Raw genomic sequence first — 15790 nt, 5'->3', positions numbered from 1 at the left:
TATTGAACTGGGAGAACATTCCCCATCCAGCTGATTATTGTCTTTGAGGAATGTATGACAGTGTTTTCATATTTGCCAGTTTTTTGGAAGAAGCTGGAAACCAGATATGTGACATCTCCCTTCTCCTAATCTCAAAACATTGACAATTGCAAGAGGGAATAGAACTGCACAGGCCTGTGAAGAAAAAAGGTGCACACCTTTGTAAATGATTGAAAACTAAGACTGAAGACAAAAGGAGCACTATGTAATCACTGTACTCTAGTTGGTGAAGTTTAAGAGGATGCAGGTGAATAATACTAAAACCACGGTACCTGTGTACATATAGATCAGGGAGGATGAAGAGTAACTATGATAGAGGAACCTATCACTACCTCAGTCAGAAACTGATAAATCAGGTTAATAGTATGCACCCTTGATATGATGTAGTGGGAATGATGCTTCACCTCTGTGGTCTTCCATACAAAAACCATGAGAAACAGGCGGGGCACAGTGGTTCACACCTGTAATCTCAGCTGTTTGGGAGGCCACGGTGGGAAGATCACTTGAGGCCAGGAGTTTGAGACCAGCCTGGGCAATATATTGAGACCAGGTCTCAAAAAAAAAAAAAAAAAAAAAAAAAGCCAGGTGTGGTGGTGTGCACCTGTAGTCCCAGCTATGTGGGAGGATCATCTGAGCTCAGGAGTTCAAGGTTGCACCATGGCACTCCAGCCTGGGCAACACAAAGACCCTATCTCTAAAAACAAATGAGAAATACATCAGATAAGCCCAAACTGGGGGACATGCTTTAAAAAATGGCCAGTATTCCTCAAAACCGTCAAGACCAACAACAAGAAAAGTCTAAGAAACTGTCATAGACCAGAGGAGTCTAAGGAGATGTGACAAGTGAATGTAATGTGATATCTTGGATAGTATCCTGGAACAGAAAAAGGATATCCGAAAAACTCATGAAATCCAAATAAAGAAGTTGAGTTCATAGTAATTGTCCACATGGTTTCATTATTGTCACAAGTGTGCCATAGTAATGCAGGATGTTAACAATTGGAGAAAGTGTGGGTCCATAGGAACGCTATTAGGAACTTTTCCATAAATCTAAAACCATTCTGAAATTATTTTTAAAAATCTGTACAGGCCACTTAACCATGTGAAAAGCTACTCAGCCTTGCTGATGATGAGAAGTGGCACTGAGATACTATCTCACCTGTCAGGTTGGCAAAAATCCAAACAGTGACAATATATTCTGTGGACGAGGCTGTGGGAACATTTATGGGGGTTTAATCTATTTTGTGTTGCTGTAAACGAAGATCCGAGGCTTGGTAATTTATACAGAAAAAGGTTTATTTGGCTCACAGTTCTGATGGCTGGGCATCAAGATTGGGCATCTGCACCTGGTAAGGGCCTGGGGCAGCTTCCACTCAATGGCTGAAGGCAGAAAGTGGGCTGGAGTGTGCAGAGATGACACAGATGAAGTGAGAGGGGGTAGGTGCCAGGCTCTTTAACAACCAGCTCTGGGGGGACTAAGAGTGAGAACTCACTCACTGTCCCCACCTCGGGGGACAATATAATAAATATATTAAATATATCAGGATGATTTACATGCACTGCCCTGATATATTTAATAGCACAGGAATATACACAAGAGAGTGACAGATTTGAATGGTCCCAAATGCAGCTGCAATGCTAGCCCACTCTTTCTCACCATTTCTTATGGGAAAACTGATTCTGACAGTTTTCCAGACTGCACACATTTAAAATTCCACACCCTTGCTTCAGCCAGCTTCCTCCTGGAAAGCAAAGCCAGCCAGGTGAGTGTTTATGAAGGCCCAACTGACCCATCAGCCCGGAAGCCAGGCGCTCCCAGTGCCAATGGTTGCAAGCTGGGGGCAAGTGCTTGGGGAGTGGGCCAGTTGGCATCCGAAACAGGGCCTGGTGGAGCAGCATGGGAGCAACTGGTAGTAGAAAAAGGAAAGAAACAGCTGAGTCTGTTTTTAACATTTATTAATCCAAAAATACATAAAAATTATTTCTGCTCCAGGTTCTTGGACTCTCAAGAAGAGGGTAGCTGCCAGCCTTGAGCATCTGATATGATACCTAAGTGCTCACTCATATTATCTCAGAGGACAGGGAGATGAGGAAGTGAGTCTCAAACCAGGGAAATCAGGGCCATGCCTTGCAGAGGCCCTGTGGGGGGACTTGGCCCACAACACTCTGGCTTTTGTTGCCAGAGGAAATGGGGCAATCACAAGAGTGGGCCACCCTTAGGCAATTCCTCCTATATAGCTAGGCCCCAGGGTTGGGAGAGTTCTTTCCCTGCTCATGGCTGAATTTCCCGAGAGCCAGGCTGACCAGACCTGAGACAGCCCAGGAGAGAAAGGCCTGGGAAGGCAGGGGCTCGGGCCTTTCTCCCTCTCCTTCTTGGCCCAAATCCACTTGCAGGAAACCCAGAGGTAGGACCCTGCAGCCAGCCAGGTGCTCATCGGGGCTGTCACATCTCCACATCAGTCCGCACCACCACCCAGGAAGCCAGGGCCAGTCACCGTCTGCAGCCTTGTTATTGCATGCCAGCTGGGTGCATAGGCCAGGGCCCCTGGCCAACACCAAGGCCTGCTCCAGCAGGAGGGGCCTGGGCCACAGGCTGCAACCGCTGCTGGGACTGCCAGATGTGATGGAGCTCCTTGAATTGCTCCACCATGCGGTCTTTGAGGTCTGGGTTTGAGATCTGTAGCCGGATACTATCAGCTGACCAAGATAGCTCCCCTGAGAACATCTCCAGCAGCAGTCGAGCTGCTACAGGCACCACCTGGGAGGCAAAGAGGAGATGAGACAGGGAGACCTGTGGCAGGGCTGCCAGATCCAGCTGTGCATGAGGACAGCCATCAGGGGTGAGTAATAGACTGCATTCTCCGGCTCTGAGCCGTGATGATCTCTGGCGGCCAAGTTCACACTGCTCAGGGAGCCCTGAGCCTCCAGCCTGGGGCAAGGGCCTAGCCCCAGGATTCCCCAGTTTTCAAGCCAAGGCCGACTTTGGGATAGGGGAGATGTACCTGTACAGTAATGAGCTTCTTCTCTCGGGGTTTGCGGTCAGGCCATTCTTCCCCAAAGCAGAAGAAGATCTCGAAGGGTGGTGGGGTGTTGGTCTGGCCCTTTTGGAACAGGATGAGCTCTGCATCAAAATCAAGGTCCCTAGTCAGAGGCTGGAACCATGCCCTGGGCAAGAGGCAGCCAGGAGGATCACAGCTTTGGGCCCTCACCATTGAGAAAATGCTCCAGGCTGAAAAGCTTGGTCTTGACCTCCCGCTGGATAGGGTTGGGGCATGAGTCATGGGCTGAGGCACAAGGCCCGCTCCAGAACACCTTGCACTGACACAGGCGGATAGCATAAAGGTCCTGGCCCTGTAGCTGGAGGATGAGCCCGCGGTCCAGGACATCCAGCAGCTGGTTCGTGTAGAAGCGCTGCTTGTCACTGGGGATGTCCTCAGGGCTGGGGAAGCGCACTTGCTCCAGGCTTATGGGGCCGAAGAGTTCCACCTGCTCCTGGGTGGCCTCCAGCTGGCTGTAGAAGAGCCGGCAGCCATGGGGGTTGCTGATGGTGAGGGCCCGGGGTGGCCGCCCCCGGTACTGAAACTTGATCTCCAGGTCGGTCACTGTGGGGCAGAAGGCAGGCCCATCCCGTCCTTGAGCCCCACGCCTCCCCATTCTGCAGCCCAGTGGCCAGGCCCAGCCCCATCCGCCCTCCCACTTTTCCCACCCAAGGGAGTCCAGCACCCTCCACCCTCCTTGCCAATCCTACCCCAATCCCCCAGCACTGCTTCCCCATGCCCAGCCATGGGTCCTTACGAGGCAGCATGTGGGGGCTGATCAGCAGGTCTGGCAGGAGCTGTTCGCCTGCAGGGGGCAGGCTGGCAGGCAGGGGCCCAGGCTCCAGGACCTCAGGGAGAAGCTCCCTGAAGCCAGCAGGGTTGCCAGGGGGAGGAGCCAGGGGGCTGGGGTCTGGAGCAGGGGGACCCAGCACCACGGGCGGCTGCAGAGTGGGCGGCTGCAGAGTAGGCGGCCGCAGAGTGGGCGGCTGCAGAGTGGGCGGCCACTTGACATCCTCTTTGAGTAAAGAATAGGGTGTCATGTGGGGGCCAGACTGCACTGCATCTACAGAGAGTGCGTGTGGACGGCTGTCAGTGCCACCTCCACGAACTGCCTCCCAGGCACACCTCCTCCCAGCCCTGGGCCACCCTAGCCTCCCATCAGCCCCCTTCCAGGTACCTATGGTACCTATAGCTTCTCTGTATACTAGACCCCCAACCACCACCTCCCGGCCCCACCTGTGAGGCTCAGGCTTGGCAACATCCTCTGCAGCTGAAGGGACACCACCAGCAAGGGAGGGAAGAGATGGGAGAGAAAGGAGGACAGGTTATTCCACTGACCTGGGGCTGGGGAAATAACAGGCGAGAACCATGAGGCAACTCCCCTAGCCTCAGTTTAGCTCAGGCAAGACCCTGCCTCCGGTCCCAGCTCATCCATCCCAGGCAGGTCAGAAAAGCCCTTTGCCTCACTTTCCTCATTTGCCTTCTGCAGGGAGTCAGACCTACCAAGCCCCAACTGCTGCGTGGGTCACACACACAGGGTAATGACAATGCCCTGGGAAGGAGCAGGTGGGGACTGTGCTCCTATCGTTCAGAATCCCAGGAGAAGAAACAAGGAGAACCATTGAGAGGGCCACGGGGCTCCATGGGAGTGGGGCTGCGGAAACCTAGGGCCGATGGGGACAGCAGAGAGCTCGTCCAGGGCTCCACCTGCCTCCTCGACCCACACTCACCTCTTCCTCTTCTTCCTCCTCCTCTCCTGCACCAAAAGAGTAATCCTCAGGGGGCTGGGAGTCTGCACAGCAGGGAGAGAAAAGCAGGGCAGTAAAGGAGTCAACGTCGGAGGAGAAGCAAGATCCCCTGAGAGGCTGCCTGTAGCTCCTATGCAGCTTCTGCCTTCCCCAAAGCTGCCCCAACACAGGGCGAGGTGGAGGGCACAGCCACCAGGATTGGGAAAGACCTCCCCGACTCCATGGGCCATGAGACCTAGGCTGGAGCCAGAAGCCAAAACGAGGGCAATGGTAAGGAAGAAGCACCCAGGTCCCTGACTGCACGCCAAGCCATTCCTGATATGCCAGTGACCCATCCCAGCCACTCCTGGAAGCCCTGGGTGTCATGACCTAGCGGGAGCCCCCGCATCGTGTCCTGGACCACTGCCTGCTAGAGGGGCCCTTGGCCTGCCTGCACCCAAGAGCTCATGGCTGGGGGCCAGGACATTGCACAGCCTCCCAGGTGGCCCACAGAGGGCTAGGCCTGATACCTGTGGGAGCAGGGCCATTGGAGCAGACCTCGTAGATCTTGTAGGGCTGAGGTGGCATGTCCCGGGGCCCGTCGTAGATGAGGCGGAAGTCCCGGCTCTTGTTAAGGGCACAGCGCAGGTTGGCCTTCCACTTGGCCGGATCGGCTTCATCCACGCCTTCGGTGTATTTCCCTGTCTCCTTGGCCCAGGCCTGGGGCAGGAAGAAATAGCCGACCACAGAGAACCTCGTCCTTGCCACAGCCCCAGTCTGCCTCCTGTCCCATAGGAGACTCTACTGTGTGGGGAGAACTTCGGCTACAGGCTGAGCCTCGCTGAGCCCCAGACCTGGTTTGCAGCGTGGGAGTCTGCCACAGTCCTGCCCCAGCCCTCAGGCTGCCAGCAAGCTACATGAAATCTAGGGGCTATGAGATGCATCCATAGTCCCTGCTCCTGGGAGGGTGAAACAGTGTGATATCTAAGGAGGACAGCGTACGGGATAAGGGTGAGCACCCTGGAGCCAGGCTGGGTTTGAATCTGGAAGTGCCCCCCGCCAGCTGTGTGCCAGGCCACGTCACTGCCTCCCTTTGTCTTGATCTCCTCACAGTTGCCCACCTCATGGAGTGGCAGCGAAGACTCAAGGGGTTGATGTTGGCTGGGCACAGTGGCTCGCACCTGTAATCCCAACATTTTGGGAGGCCAAGGTGGGAGGACCGCTTGAGCCCAGGAGTTGGAGACCAGCCTAGGCAACATAACGAGACTCCTGTCTTTACAAAAAATTAGCTGGGCATAGTGGTGGGTGCCTGTGGTCCCAGCTACTCAGGAGGCTGAGGTGAGAGGATTGCTTGAGCTGGGGAGTTCAAGGCTGCAGTGAGCCATGATTATGCTCTGCACTCCAGCCTGGACGACAGAGTGATACCCTATCTCAAAAAAGATGAGGGGAGTTGATGTCCGTAAAGCACTCAGAGCTAAACCTGCACATAGGACAGGCTCGAGACACTGGAGCTGTTGGTATTATTTTGAATGGCAATTAGGTGAGGTGAGGGTTACCAACATTTCTTTCTACCTTTTAACCCAGCTATTTGATTTCTAGGAATTCATCCTAAATATCATAGAAGCATTCACACAAAATATTGCACACACAAAGTTATTCGCAGCAGTGCTGTGTGTAAAAGATGACCCAAAATACCCAATGCAACATCCATCAATGAGGGGCTGGTGAAATTACGGCCAACCCATTGAATGAAAAATACTGGGCAGCACAAAAAAAGAAAAAGCAGGAAACTGTTTATAAGCTGACATGTAGCAATCGTCAAGAAGTATTAAGTCTAGACAAATATGCAGATATCTAGCATTTCTTATGAAAAGTAGAGGAAAGGATAGTTCATATTTGCTTACATGTGCATAAAAATCTCTCAGGAAGGCTAAACAAGAAAATGACAACACGGCTGCCTCTAGGGAAAGGCAAGGGAGGGGAGTGGGTGGTGATGAACCAGGGAAGGAGGGAGACTTTTTGCTCTAAACCATTCTATGCCTTTTAATGTTGAATTTTGTGACTGTATTACCTATACAAAATAAATGGATTAGCAAAAGAATTTTGGAAAGGTAAGGATCAAGCCCAAAAACTAAGAAAATATGTACCCAAAGTTTTAAAAAATAAGCATTGCCTTTGACCCAGCAATTTTCAACTCTAGGAAATCAACCCCCAAAATAATTGAGGATGAAAAAAAGGGAAGCATTAAGACAGCCTACATGACAATGTGGTTTTTAAGTTCAGGTTTTAAAAGCAATCTCAAGTATCTAAAAACCAAGACTCAGTGACCAAATTGTGCTAAACCATTCCAGTGGAAATTCTACAGTCACGAAAAGTGATGTGGACGTATGTTGGAAAGGAAAGCTGATCCTGATATTGGGTGAAAAAAATCCAGGCTATAAATCAAGATATTCACTTGATTCCAATTTTGAATTCCATATACACACACGTGCAAAAAAACTAAAATGTAAGCAAAAACTATTATGCTAGGTACGTCCTAGCATTAAGATTATTGGAGAGAGCACAGTGGCTTGCGCCTGTGATACCAGCTACTCAGGAGGCTGAGGTGGGAGGATCACTTGAGCCCATGAGCTTGAGACCAGCCTGGGCAACAAAGTGAGACCTCATCTTTACAAATATCAAAATCAAAAAATTAGGCTGGGCACGGTGGCTCACGCCTGTAATCCCAGCACTTTGGGAGGCCGAGGCAGGTGGATCATGAGGTCAGGAGTTCAAGACCAGCCTGGCCAACATGGTGAAACCCTGTCTTTACCAAAAATACAAAAAAAAAAAAAAAAAAAAAAAATTAGCCGGGCATGGTGGCAGGTGCCTGTAATCCTAGCTACTCGGGAGGCTGAGGCAGGAGAATTGCTTGAACCCAGGTGGCAGAGGTTGCAGTGAGCTGAGATTGTGCCATTGCACTCCAGCTAGGGTGAAAAAGCAAGACTCCATCTCAAAAAAAAAAAAAAAAAATTAGCTGGGCATGGTGGCATGCACCTGTAGTCACGGCTACTCAGGAAGCTGAGACTGGAGGATCACTTGAGCTGAGTTGGAGGTTGTGCTATGACTGCACCACTGCTCACCAGTGGTGCAACACTAGGCAACAGAGCAACAACTCATCTCAAAAAAAAAAAAAAAGAGTATATATGTACAGTTGTAGTACATCAATTAAAAAAAAAGATTGGGCCGGGCACGGTGGCTCACACCTGTAATCCCAGCACTCTGGGAGGCTGAGGTGGGTGGATTGCTTGAGTCCAGGAGTTCAAGACCAGCCTGGGCAACATGGCAAAGTCTCTACTAAAAGTACAAAAAATTAGCCAGTTGTGGTGGCAGGCACCTGTAATCCCAGCTACTCAGGAGGTTGAGATGGGAGACTCACCTGAGCCTGGGAGGTCGAGGCTGCAGTGAGCTGAGATCAAGCCACTGCACTCCAGCCTGGGTGACAGAGTGAGACCCTGTCTCAAAAAAAAAAAAAAAAAAAAAAAAAATTGGAATCTGGTCAACAGTGTGAGGCCCTGTCTCTAAAAAAAATTAGAAAATTTAAAAAATTGAAAGATTGATGATGTATCTGAATCTTATATTAAAAATAGTTTGTTCCCAACACAAAGAAATGACAAATGTTTGAGATTATGGATATGCTAAGTACCTGATCTGATCACTGTGCTTATCAAATCATCACTGTGTACCCCATAAATATATATTAATTTAAAAATAAAATTTTTAGAAAGATGATGAATGATCGTTGGCTTCCTTTAGCATATGCGTGCACTGAACAAGTCCTCATGAGTAATAGGAGTGAGACGAGCAAAGGGTGAGTAGGACGAGTTATGGGAAGGCCTTCTGGGGACCCTCAGTCCCCACGATGCTCTAGGGTGCAGGTTAGAAAAGATGTGCCCTAGGCCAGGCGTGGTGGCTCATGCCTGTAATCCCAGCTACTCAGGAGGCTGAGGCAGGAGAATTGCTTGAACCCAGGAGGCAGAGGTTGCAGTGAGCTGAGATCATGCCACTGCACTCCAGCCTGGGCTACAGAGCGAGACTCTGTCTTAAAAAAAAAAAAAAAAAAGGAAAAAGGTGTACCCTGTGTCTACGTCTGCATCCCCTTAGTCCGGGCCCAGCATCAGCAGCAGCATGGTAGCTGGGCGGGTGGCCAGCCTTGAGGAGCTGCCTGTGTGCGTTATGTGCGCTCCTCTTCTGGGGACAGGGTGCCCTGGAGGTCCAGCCAACCTCCTCCCCGGGGCTTACCTTGAAGATGGTGTTATCTCCGTCCTGGCTGGGACCATGCCTTGTGGCATGCCTCCAGGGGATGCAGAATAATTTCTTTTCCCCGTTGACCCATTGAAGCCCTGGGTACTGGCAGCTGTTCACCTGGGCCACCAGCCAGGGCTTCAGCCGCACACGGCGGGGTGGGGTGGGAGCCACTGGGATGGACTGGTTCATGGCAGAGGGGTCTGCAGGAGAAAGCCAGAGGGGAGCCTCAGCAGGTCTGCAGGTGGATGGGGACAGGGTACTCAGAGGTCAAGCTATGGACCACAAAGGATGGTCTCTCCAGTCCATCTAGGTATTTAAGGCCAATTCTCTTTTCCAAGCATCAGCTTTCTTGTCTAGTGTCATGGAATTTTGTGTTTGGAGGAAGGGAAGGAGAGTTACGAGTTAGTGAATGCTGCGGGTGCTGCCCCAGGTGCCATTTACCGGGCAGAGGCATCCATTCTCCAACTGCTAACAGCAGCAAGCAGCCCGTTGGCCAGAGAACCGCCTTCCACTACTCACACCACAGGTTAGGCCCACCCCTTGCTCTTGGGGGGCAGCCCACAGCCAGTGACTGCCTGACACCAAAAGCCTGGCTGTCTTGTCTCAAGCTGGCTACCTGGGGCAGCGAGCGCTCTGTGGGATCAGCCCGAAGACAGCCTCCTGCTCAGTCTACACCCCTAGTTCGATTCTTCCCTGCCCAAGTTTTCTCACCCTCCATCCCCTGAGAGTTCCCTCCGGAGATGCCCTCAACAAGAATCTCATCTGGAGCTCCCAAGGACACCTGCCTTCAGAGGAAAGCAGTTTCTCAATATCTTTAGAGAAATCCCATCAACCAACTCAACCCACCTCCAATGACAGCAGGCACCAAACAGATGTTACCTCTCTAGGGCCATTCATCTAGGTTCTTGGTCCTCCCCCTTCTCCTCCCACTGGACACGCATTCGGGTAGCACTTAGGAAGGCCCTAACGCCTGCCAGAGCCTGTTAGGAAGGCTGCAGGAAACAGAAGCCACAGCTCTAACTGCTACCTACCCAGGGGCATGAGCCCCGCCTCCCAGGCCGCAGCTTCACTGCCTCCCTGGAGTCAGGCCAGAGGGACCCTGCCTCCTCCCCTCCACCTGCCCAACTCCCTCTCCAGCCCAGAACCGGAAACTCTCCACAGTCCTGAGTCCCCTTCTGTCCCTCTCCTCCCTTTACCCATGCCCTTGGCCCTTCACTTGAGACCCCTGGGTGGAAGACAGAAACGACTGGGTCATTACACAGCACAGCCCATCAGAAGTGAATGTGCCGGTCAGCAAGTAAGGAGCAAACGTTCGAGCTGAACTCCCTGTGTCTGGGCCTGCTTTGGCCTTGCAGCATGGAGCCTCAGTTTCCCCTGAAATTCCCTGCCCAGTACCTTTTGGGGTTGCACCTGCCTAGTGCCGCCTCTGAGCTGCTACTGTCTCACATTGCAGGCCTCCCTCAGAGCCCAGCTCTGCTGCCACCAACCCAGGAGAGGTAAGGCCGGCCCTTGCCTGGCCCAGGGGCTGGGACGGGGAGGTGTTCAGAACGCTCCAGCCCTGCCCTGGCCTCAGAACACGCGGGCTCAGTTCCGCTTTCTGCCCCAGCCTCCACCCGGCCCCAGGGGAAACGAAAGTGGCTAGACCGGGACAACTCAGAAACCAGACTCACTGTGGGCTGAGGGAGGGAGCCGAGTGGGTCCCCCAGACCAAATTTCCAACCTTCCACCCAGAGCTGTTCCCCGCACCCCAAACTTGCAGACAGTTTTTGTGCATTTAGTGTGGTTTATAACATGGGTGTGCACCCACCCATAGTTGTATCTGTAGACCCCTGAGAGGCCTTGGCCCTAGAATAGAGGGGTGCCAGTCACCAGCGGCACACAATTCTGGCCGAGCAAGGGTGGACAGAGGAAGCTCTGTCTGAGCAGAATCGGGGAGAGCTTCCCTAATGACCCCCTGGGCTGAGGCCGTGCAGGCGCTGGTGCCGTTGGGGAGCTCAGAGGGTCCGGCTGCCTGCCCCCTACTGTCAGTCCAGCAGTCTGGCCCTGCCCAACACGGCTGTTTAATACAGAGCAAGGTTTTGAAATGATAACTCCGACCTCAGTGTCAGAGGGCCGCGTCCATACAGGCAGCTTAGGGAGGGGTGTGGAGAAGGAGCTCCCGTGACAAGCCCGGCTGTGATGAGCGAGAGTCTGTCCACCATGCCACAGAAGGGACTCAGCCTCAAGGCTTTTGCCTGCAGCTAGGTCCACACGAGCTCTAACCCGAACAGCATCCATCCTCCCAGAAGCTCCCTTCTGCCCAGAAAAGGGCTAGGTCTAATTCAGACCACCCCATGACTTTGGAAGTTCGGTGTCAGAACAGGTCTGCCTGCCAGGCTCCGGAATCTCTGGGTGAAATGTATGGAGCCCTAGACCTAAGTCAATGGACCTGAGCCCCGGAAGGTGGGGAAATCCAACAGCCTGAGGAAGTCCCTACAAGTGTGTGAGGCAGCGAAGCATCCAGTGGGCAGCCCTAGAGGACCTGCTGAGGTGGGGTAAGCCCACAGCTCACCCCAGGGCCATGCTGGAGTCCCAGGAGACAGTGCCCCCACCACCACCCAGGAGCTGCAATTCATGGGCACCAGGGACCCACTAGGGGAGGAAGTGCCACAGCAGTCCTAGTAAGAGTGGCCAGACAGCAGGCGCCCTGCTGCTCCCAGGGTTGGTCTGGGTCACATGTCTCCTTGCAAACCCACACCCAGCTCAGGGAGAGGACAAGGGGTTCCCTGTACAGGCCCTGACCCCCAAATCCCACCCCTCCGGGTCAGCTGCCCACACCCTGGGCCCTGCTGCCCACTTGGTCCAGACAGGCTGAGGCTCTGGGGCAAAAGGTGCCCAGAAAGAAGCTTCTTTCGGCTTCCTCCCAGGGTCAGGGTAGGGGAAGACCAGGGTACAGGGGAAAAACCCCAAAGTAGGGCCTTTAGATAAAAAGGGGTGATTTCCCAGTGCTTCCCTTGACTCTTGGAACCCCTCAGCCCCAGCACCCCAGGCCCCATAACTACTGGGGGTGGGGGCAGGAAGGGGAGGTCTTGCCAGAGGGCCTCCTGAGGGGCTACAGTTTCCTACACCGATACAGCCGAGCCCTCTCTGGTTCTGGTCACTTATCCCCACTCTGGGCCCTCGAGGAGCCCAGGCCCAGCCCAGTCCTCCGCCCCTGCTCCCCCCTCCCCTCCGCCCCCACCCCTCCCGCGTGCTCCGCTGGGGCACACCCCCTGGGCCAGCCCGCGGAGCCACCCCCACCTCCAGGGTCGGCCTCTGGACCTCTCCTCCTGCTGCTGGAGGAGCAGCACCCCGGTCCTCGCCCTGCTGTGTTCAGCGTGGCCGCGAGACTGGGAAATTCCCCCACTCCAGCCTCTGCTCCCAGGTACCCGCTCCCGCCCCTCCCGGGGTCCGGAGACAACCATCTCCCCACGCATCCCGGCCATGCTAGCCTCACTTTTCCTCCACGTTTAGCCTCTTCATTGTTGCCTTCTTAAGTTCTGGGACAGGACCTGAGGAAACCAGCCCAGGAACTATTGCGCCCCATCCTTTTCCGCTGCTCGGGGGACGAGAGTCTGCCATTCCCGGCCGCGAGCCCAGGGACGCAGCCTCTACCTGACACCATCTTCCCCCAAACTCTTGCACAGTTCCTGCCATTGGCCTGAAGATCCCGGGGATGAAAGCTTTAACCTCAACCTCTTTTCCGAAAGGGTAAGGGTGGCCCGGTAAGAGCAAGGGAGAGTGCATCGAAAGTAAGGATCGGGCCTCGCTCCTCTGTGGTCCAAGCCAGCCTCCAGCGGGGCTCCCGGGAGCCCCCATTCTGGGCGATGGCGAGGGGGAGGGAGAGCAGCAGAGCCGGCGCCCCCCGCAGCGCTGCCCACTCCGCCGCCTGGGTCACTGGGCTCCCCGGGCGCCAGCACCCCAAACCGATCGGGGCGTGGGAGGCGCTTTGGAAGTCCCAGGCCGGCCGGGCGCACCCTGCTGTAGGCACCCACCCGAGCTCGCTCTCCAGGCGCAGCTGGACGCGGACCCCGCCCTACTCCAGTCTTCATCCCGCCGCCCGCAGGTGCCTGGGGGGCGCGGGCCCCAGTCTAGGCCTAGACTTGGGGGCAGTAGCCGGCACCGCTCCCGCCACCCTCGGGGCGCGCCGGGCGCGGACGCAGAGAGGAGAGTGCGGCGGCCGGGACCCACCTGTCTGCGGTGCGCCTGCGTGGCTGCGCCAGGGAGCACCGGCCGGGCGGTGGGACCAAGCTGAGCTCTGCCCAGGCTGCGCCTCCCGCCGGTCCGCCAACCTGCCGGGCACTTCCGCGTCTTGCCGCCCCCGCCCCTGGGCAGCTGCTGCTGAGCTCCGGGCGCGGGCAGTGCCCCGCCCCGCGAATCCACTCCCGGCCCCGCACTGACCTGGCAACTGCAGATCCGGGCTGAGCCTCGGGCCAGGCCCAGGGCCTCCAGGAAGATGCCAGACGGCGCGGTGCCCTAGACTGGCCACTGGCTCTTTTGGCAATCTGGAACGGCAAAACTGTCATTTGACAACCCCGTACCTCCCGCTGCAGTGCTCGGTTGGGCCCTGGGAGAGGGTGGGGTGCTTCCCCACTCTGGTCCTCCGGGGCTGCACACAAATGAGGGCGCAGTGTGGCCGACCCATAGCTCCAGGCCCTCCTCTCGCCTGCCTGCACCCCTGGCGAGGGTGGCTCTCGCCCTAGAACACAGTCGCTGCCCCCAGGATCCAGACACCCCTTCCAGATGTGCTTGCAGGCGGGAATCCTCTAGTCACTCTGTGCCTTTCTCATCCTCAACCCCTGCACCTGTCTCGCCCCAGCTCCCCTAAGTCGCCTTCCAGTCATCCCAGGGGCAGCGGCGTGGTCGCCTGTCCCACCTCCTCTCACTACTACCTTGACCGTCGACCTGTGGTTCTGAACCATTTTCGATTCCATAAAGAACCTCACCCCAGGACCTCCACCTTCACACCTCCTGTTCCTTCTCCTGGAATGTTCTTTGCTTGGTAACTCTTGCTCTTCAAAATTTCTGTTTCTGAAATTTTCAGCATCACCTTCTCTGGAAAGTCTGCCTTGACTTCCCCTCCCAGGTGGGGTTCCAGGGTGCAAATAGTTTCCTGGTTGATTTTGCTTATGATTTTGTTATGGATTGCCAGGGGTTTGGTCTAGGTCTGGCTGCTCACCGCACAGAAAGCCTATCACTGAGACAGCGAGTATTGCCAGGGAAGACTTTATTCCGGTGACATCAGCCAGTGAGCTGTTGAGAGGGGAGACAAACCTCCAATCCATCCCTCCCCTTGACTAAAGTTAGGGGCTTATATAGCAGGGAAGGAAAACAGGAGGGACAAGGAAGAGGAATTGGTCAACAGGCAGCAGGTGTACTGATGTAAGTGTCTCAAGCTTCAGTTCTATGAGCATCTGGCTTTTTGGAAAATTCAGCGGGTTTCAATTTCGATGTCTGATTTCCACTCGAATCAGTTTACTCAGGAACCTCCCTCCTGTCTTTTCATTGTTCATTTTATTTTATTTTATTTTTTGATATGGAGTCTTGCTCTGTCACCCGGGCTGGAGTGCAGCAGTGCGATCTCAGCTCACTGCAACCTCTGCCTCCCCAGTTCAAGCGATTCTCCTGCCTCAGCCTCCCAAGTAGAGACGGGGTTTCACCATGTTGGCCAGGCTGGTCTCGAGCTCCTGACCTCAGGCGATCCACCCGCCTTGGCCTCCCAAAGTGCTGGGATTACAGGCGGGAGCCACTGCGCCAAGCAGAGCCTTGTATTTTTAACAAATAAAGTAGTATTTGTTGATGAATCAGAACTTTGACCTTCCCTCCCCTCCCTTCTCCTGGGTTGAACTTTACCTTTAACAAGTTAAAAAAAAGACACTCATGTGTTACGTTTTTTTTTTTCTCTTCTGTATCTCTCCCTCTTTCCTGACCTTTGTAGCCCTAATATGAAGTCGAAATATCATTATATATAAGTATTTTATTATTTGTATCTGCTGAGTATTTCATTATTTCATATTTTTAAAATTTAAAGTATGGATGGGGAAAATGTGAATGGGTAGATCGTTTTATATTTCTTTCTTTAAAAATGAAATTGCTAGGCCAGGCACGGTGGCTCACATTTGTAATCCCAACACTTTGAGAGGCTAAGGCAGGCAGATCACTTGAGTCCAAGAGTTCGAGACCAGCCTGGGCAATATGGCAAAACCTTGTCTCTACAGAAAATACAAAAATTAGCCTGGCGTGGTGACACACACCTATAGTTCCACCTACTTGGGAGGCTGAGGTGGGAGAATTGCTTGAACCCAGGAGGCACACCACCACACTCCAGCCTGGGCGTAGAAGTGAGATCTTATCTCAAAATAATAATAATAAAATGAAATTGCTATTTCAAAAGTGGCTCCCCACAAAATGGGAACCTTTTTCACTGGAGGTCAGTTATGCTTAATAGAAAAATATTCTATGCTGGTCGTATCTGGAGCAATAGCTAAGAAGAGCCTTCTTTTGTTATCAAATACTCCTCACCCATTCTGAGGGACCGTGAGATCCTAGAATTCTGCCCTCTGCCCCCTTCCCACTGTCCATCTTGCTCAGGTGAGGCCCCTTCCTTAGAGCCTCTGAACCTCAAGAAGCAGCACGGGCTGCATGCAGAGAAGGGGCTTGCACCTGGCTTTGCTGTATTCC

The 15790-nt window shown here is 53.8% G+C and overlaps 1 protein-coding gene across 16 annotated transcripts; it reads right to left on the bottom strand.

Moving 5' to 3' along the window:
• Positions 1-1978: 1978 nt before the first annotated feature.
• Positions 1979-14402, bottom strand: IRF5 (interferon regulatory factor 5). 16 transcript variants are annotated; one of them, XM_063815585.1, is made up of 10 exons: positions 14289-14398; positions 13511-13614; positions 9086-9291; positions 5335-5524; positions 4808-4869; positions 4314-4347; positions 3835-4092; positions 3249-3641; positions 3042-3160; positions 1979-2797 (listed from the first exon to the last, which is right to left on the bottom strand). In XM_063815585.1, the coding sequence occupies exons 3-10, from the start codon at positions 9278-9280 to the stop codon at positions 2549-2551; spliced, it is 1500 nt and encodes a 499-aa protein (XP_063671655.1). In that variant the 5' UTR covers positions 9281-9291; positions 13511-13614; positions 14289-14398; the 3' UTR covers positions 1979-2548. The 16 variants fall into 16 exon arrangements, with proteins under 16 accessions (XP_063671655.1, XP_016813630.3, XP_063671646.1 ...); XM_016958141.4 differs by having other exon boundaries at positions 3835-4140; positions 14056-14397; XM_063815576.1 differs by having other exon boundaries at positions 14056-14397.
• Positions 14403-15790: the final 1388 nt, after the last annotated feature.

This window comes from Pan troglodytes, chromosome 6, assembly GCF_028858775.2.
Source record: "Pan troglodytes isolate AG18354 chromosome 6, NHGRI_mPanTro3-v2.0_pri, whole genome shotgun sequence".
Taxonomy (NCBI): Eukaryota; Metazoa; Chordata; class Mammalia; order Primates; family Hominidae; genus Pan; species Pan troglodytes.
Note: the sequence above shows the minus strand (reverse complement) of the source record. Positions and strands in the feature narration are given on the sequence as shown.

What these genes read in the sequence shown, in the direction of transcription:
- IRF5 (XM_016958141.4), bottom strand. Translation starts at nt 14,156, where the DNA reads ATGCTGAAAATTTCAGAAACAGAAATTTTGAAGAGCAAGAGTTACCAA. An exon ending in CAATGGCCCTGCTCCCACAG is followed by an intron (nt 4,870 to 5,334) that starts GTATCAGGCCTA and finishes CCTGCTGTGCAG; the next exon opens with ACTCCCAGCCCCCTGAGGAT. An exon ending in GCCAAGCCTGAGCCTCACAG is followed by an intron (nt 4,141 to 4,313) that starts GTGGGGCCGGGA and finishes CACTCTCTGTAG; the next exon opens with ATGCAGTGCAGTCTGGCCCC.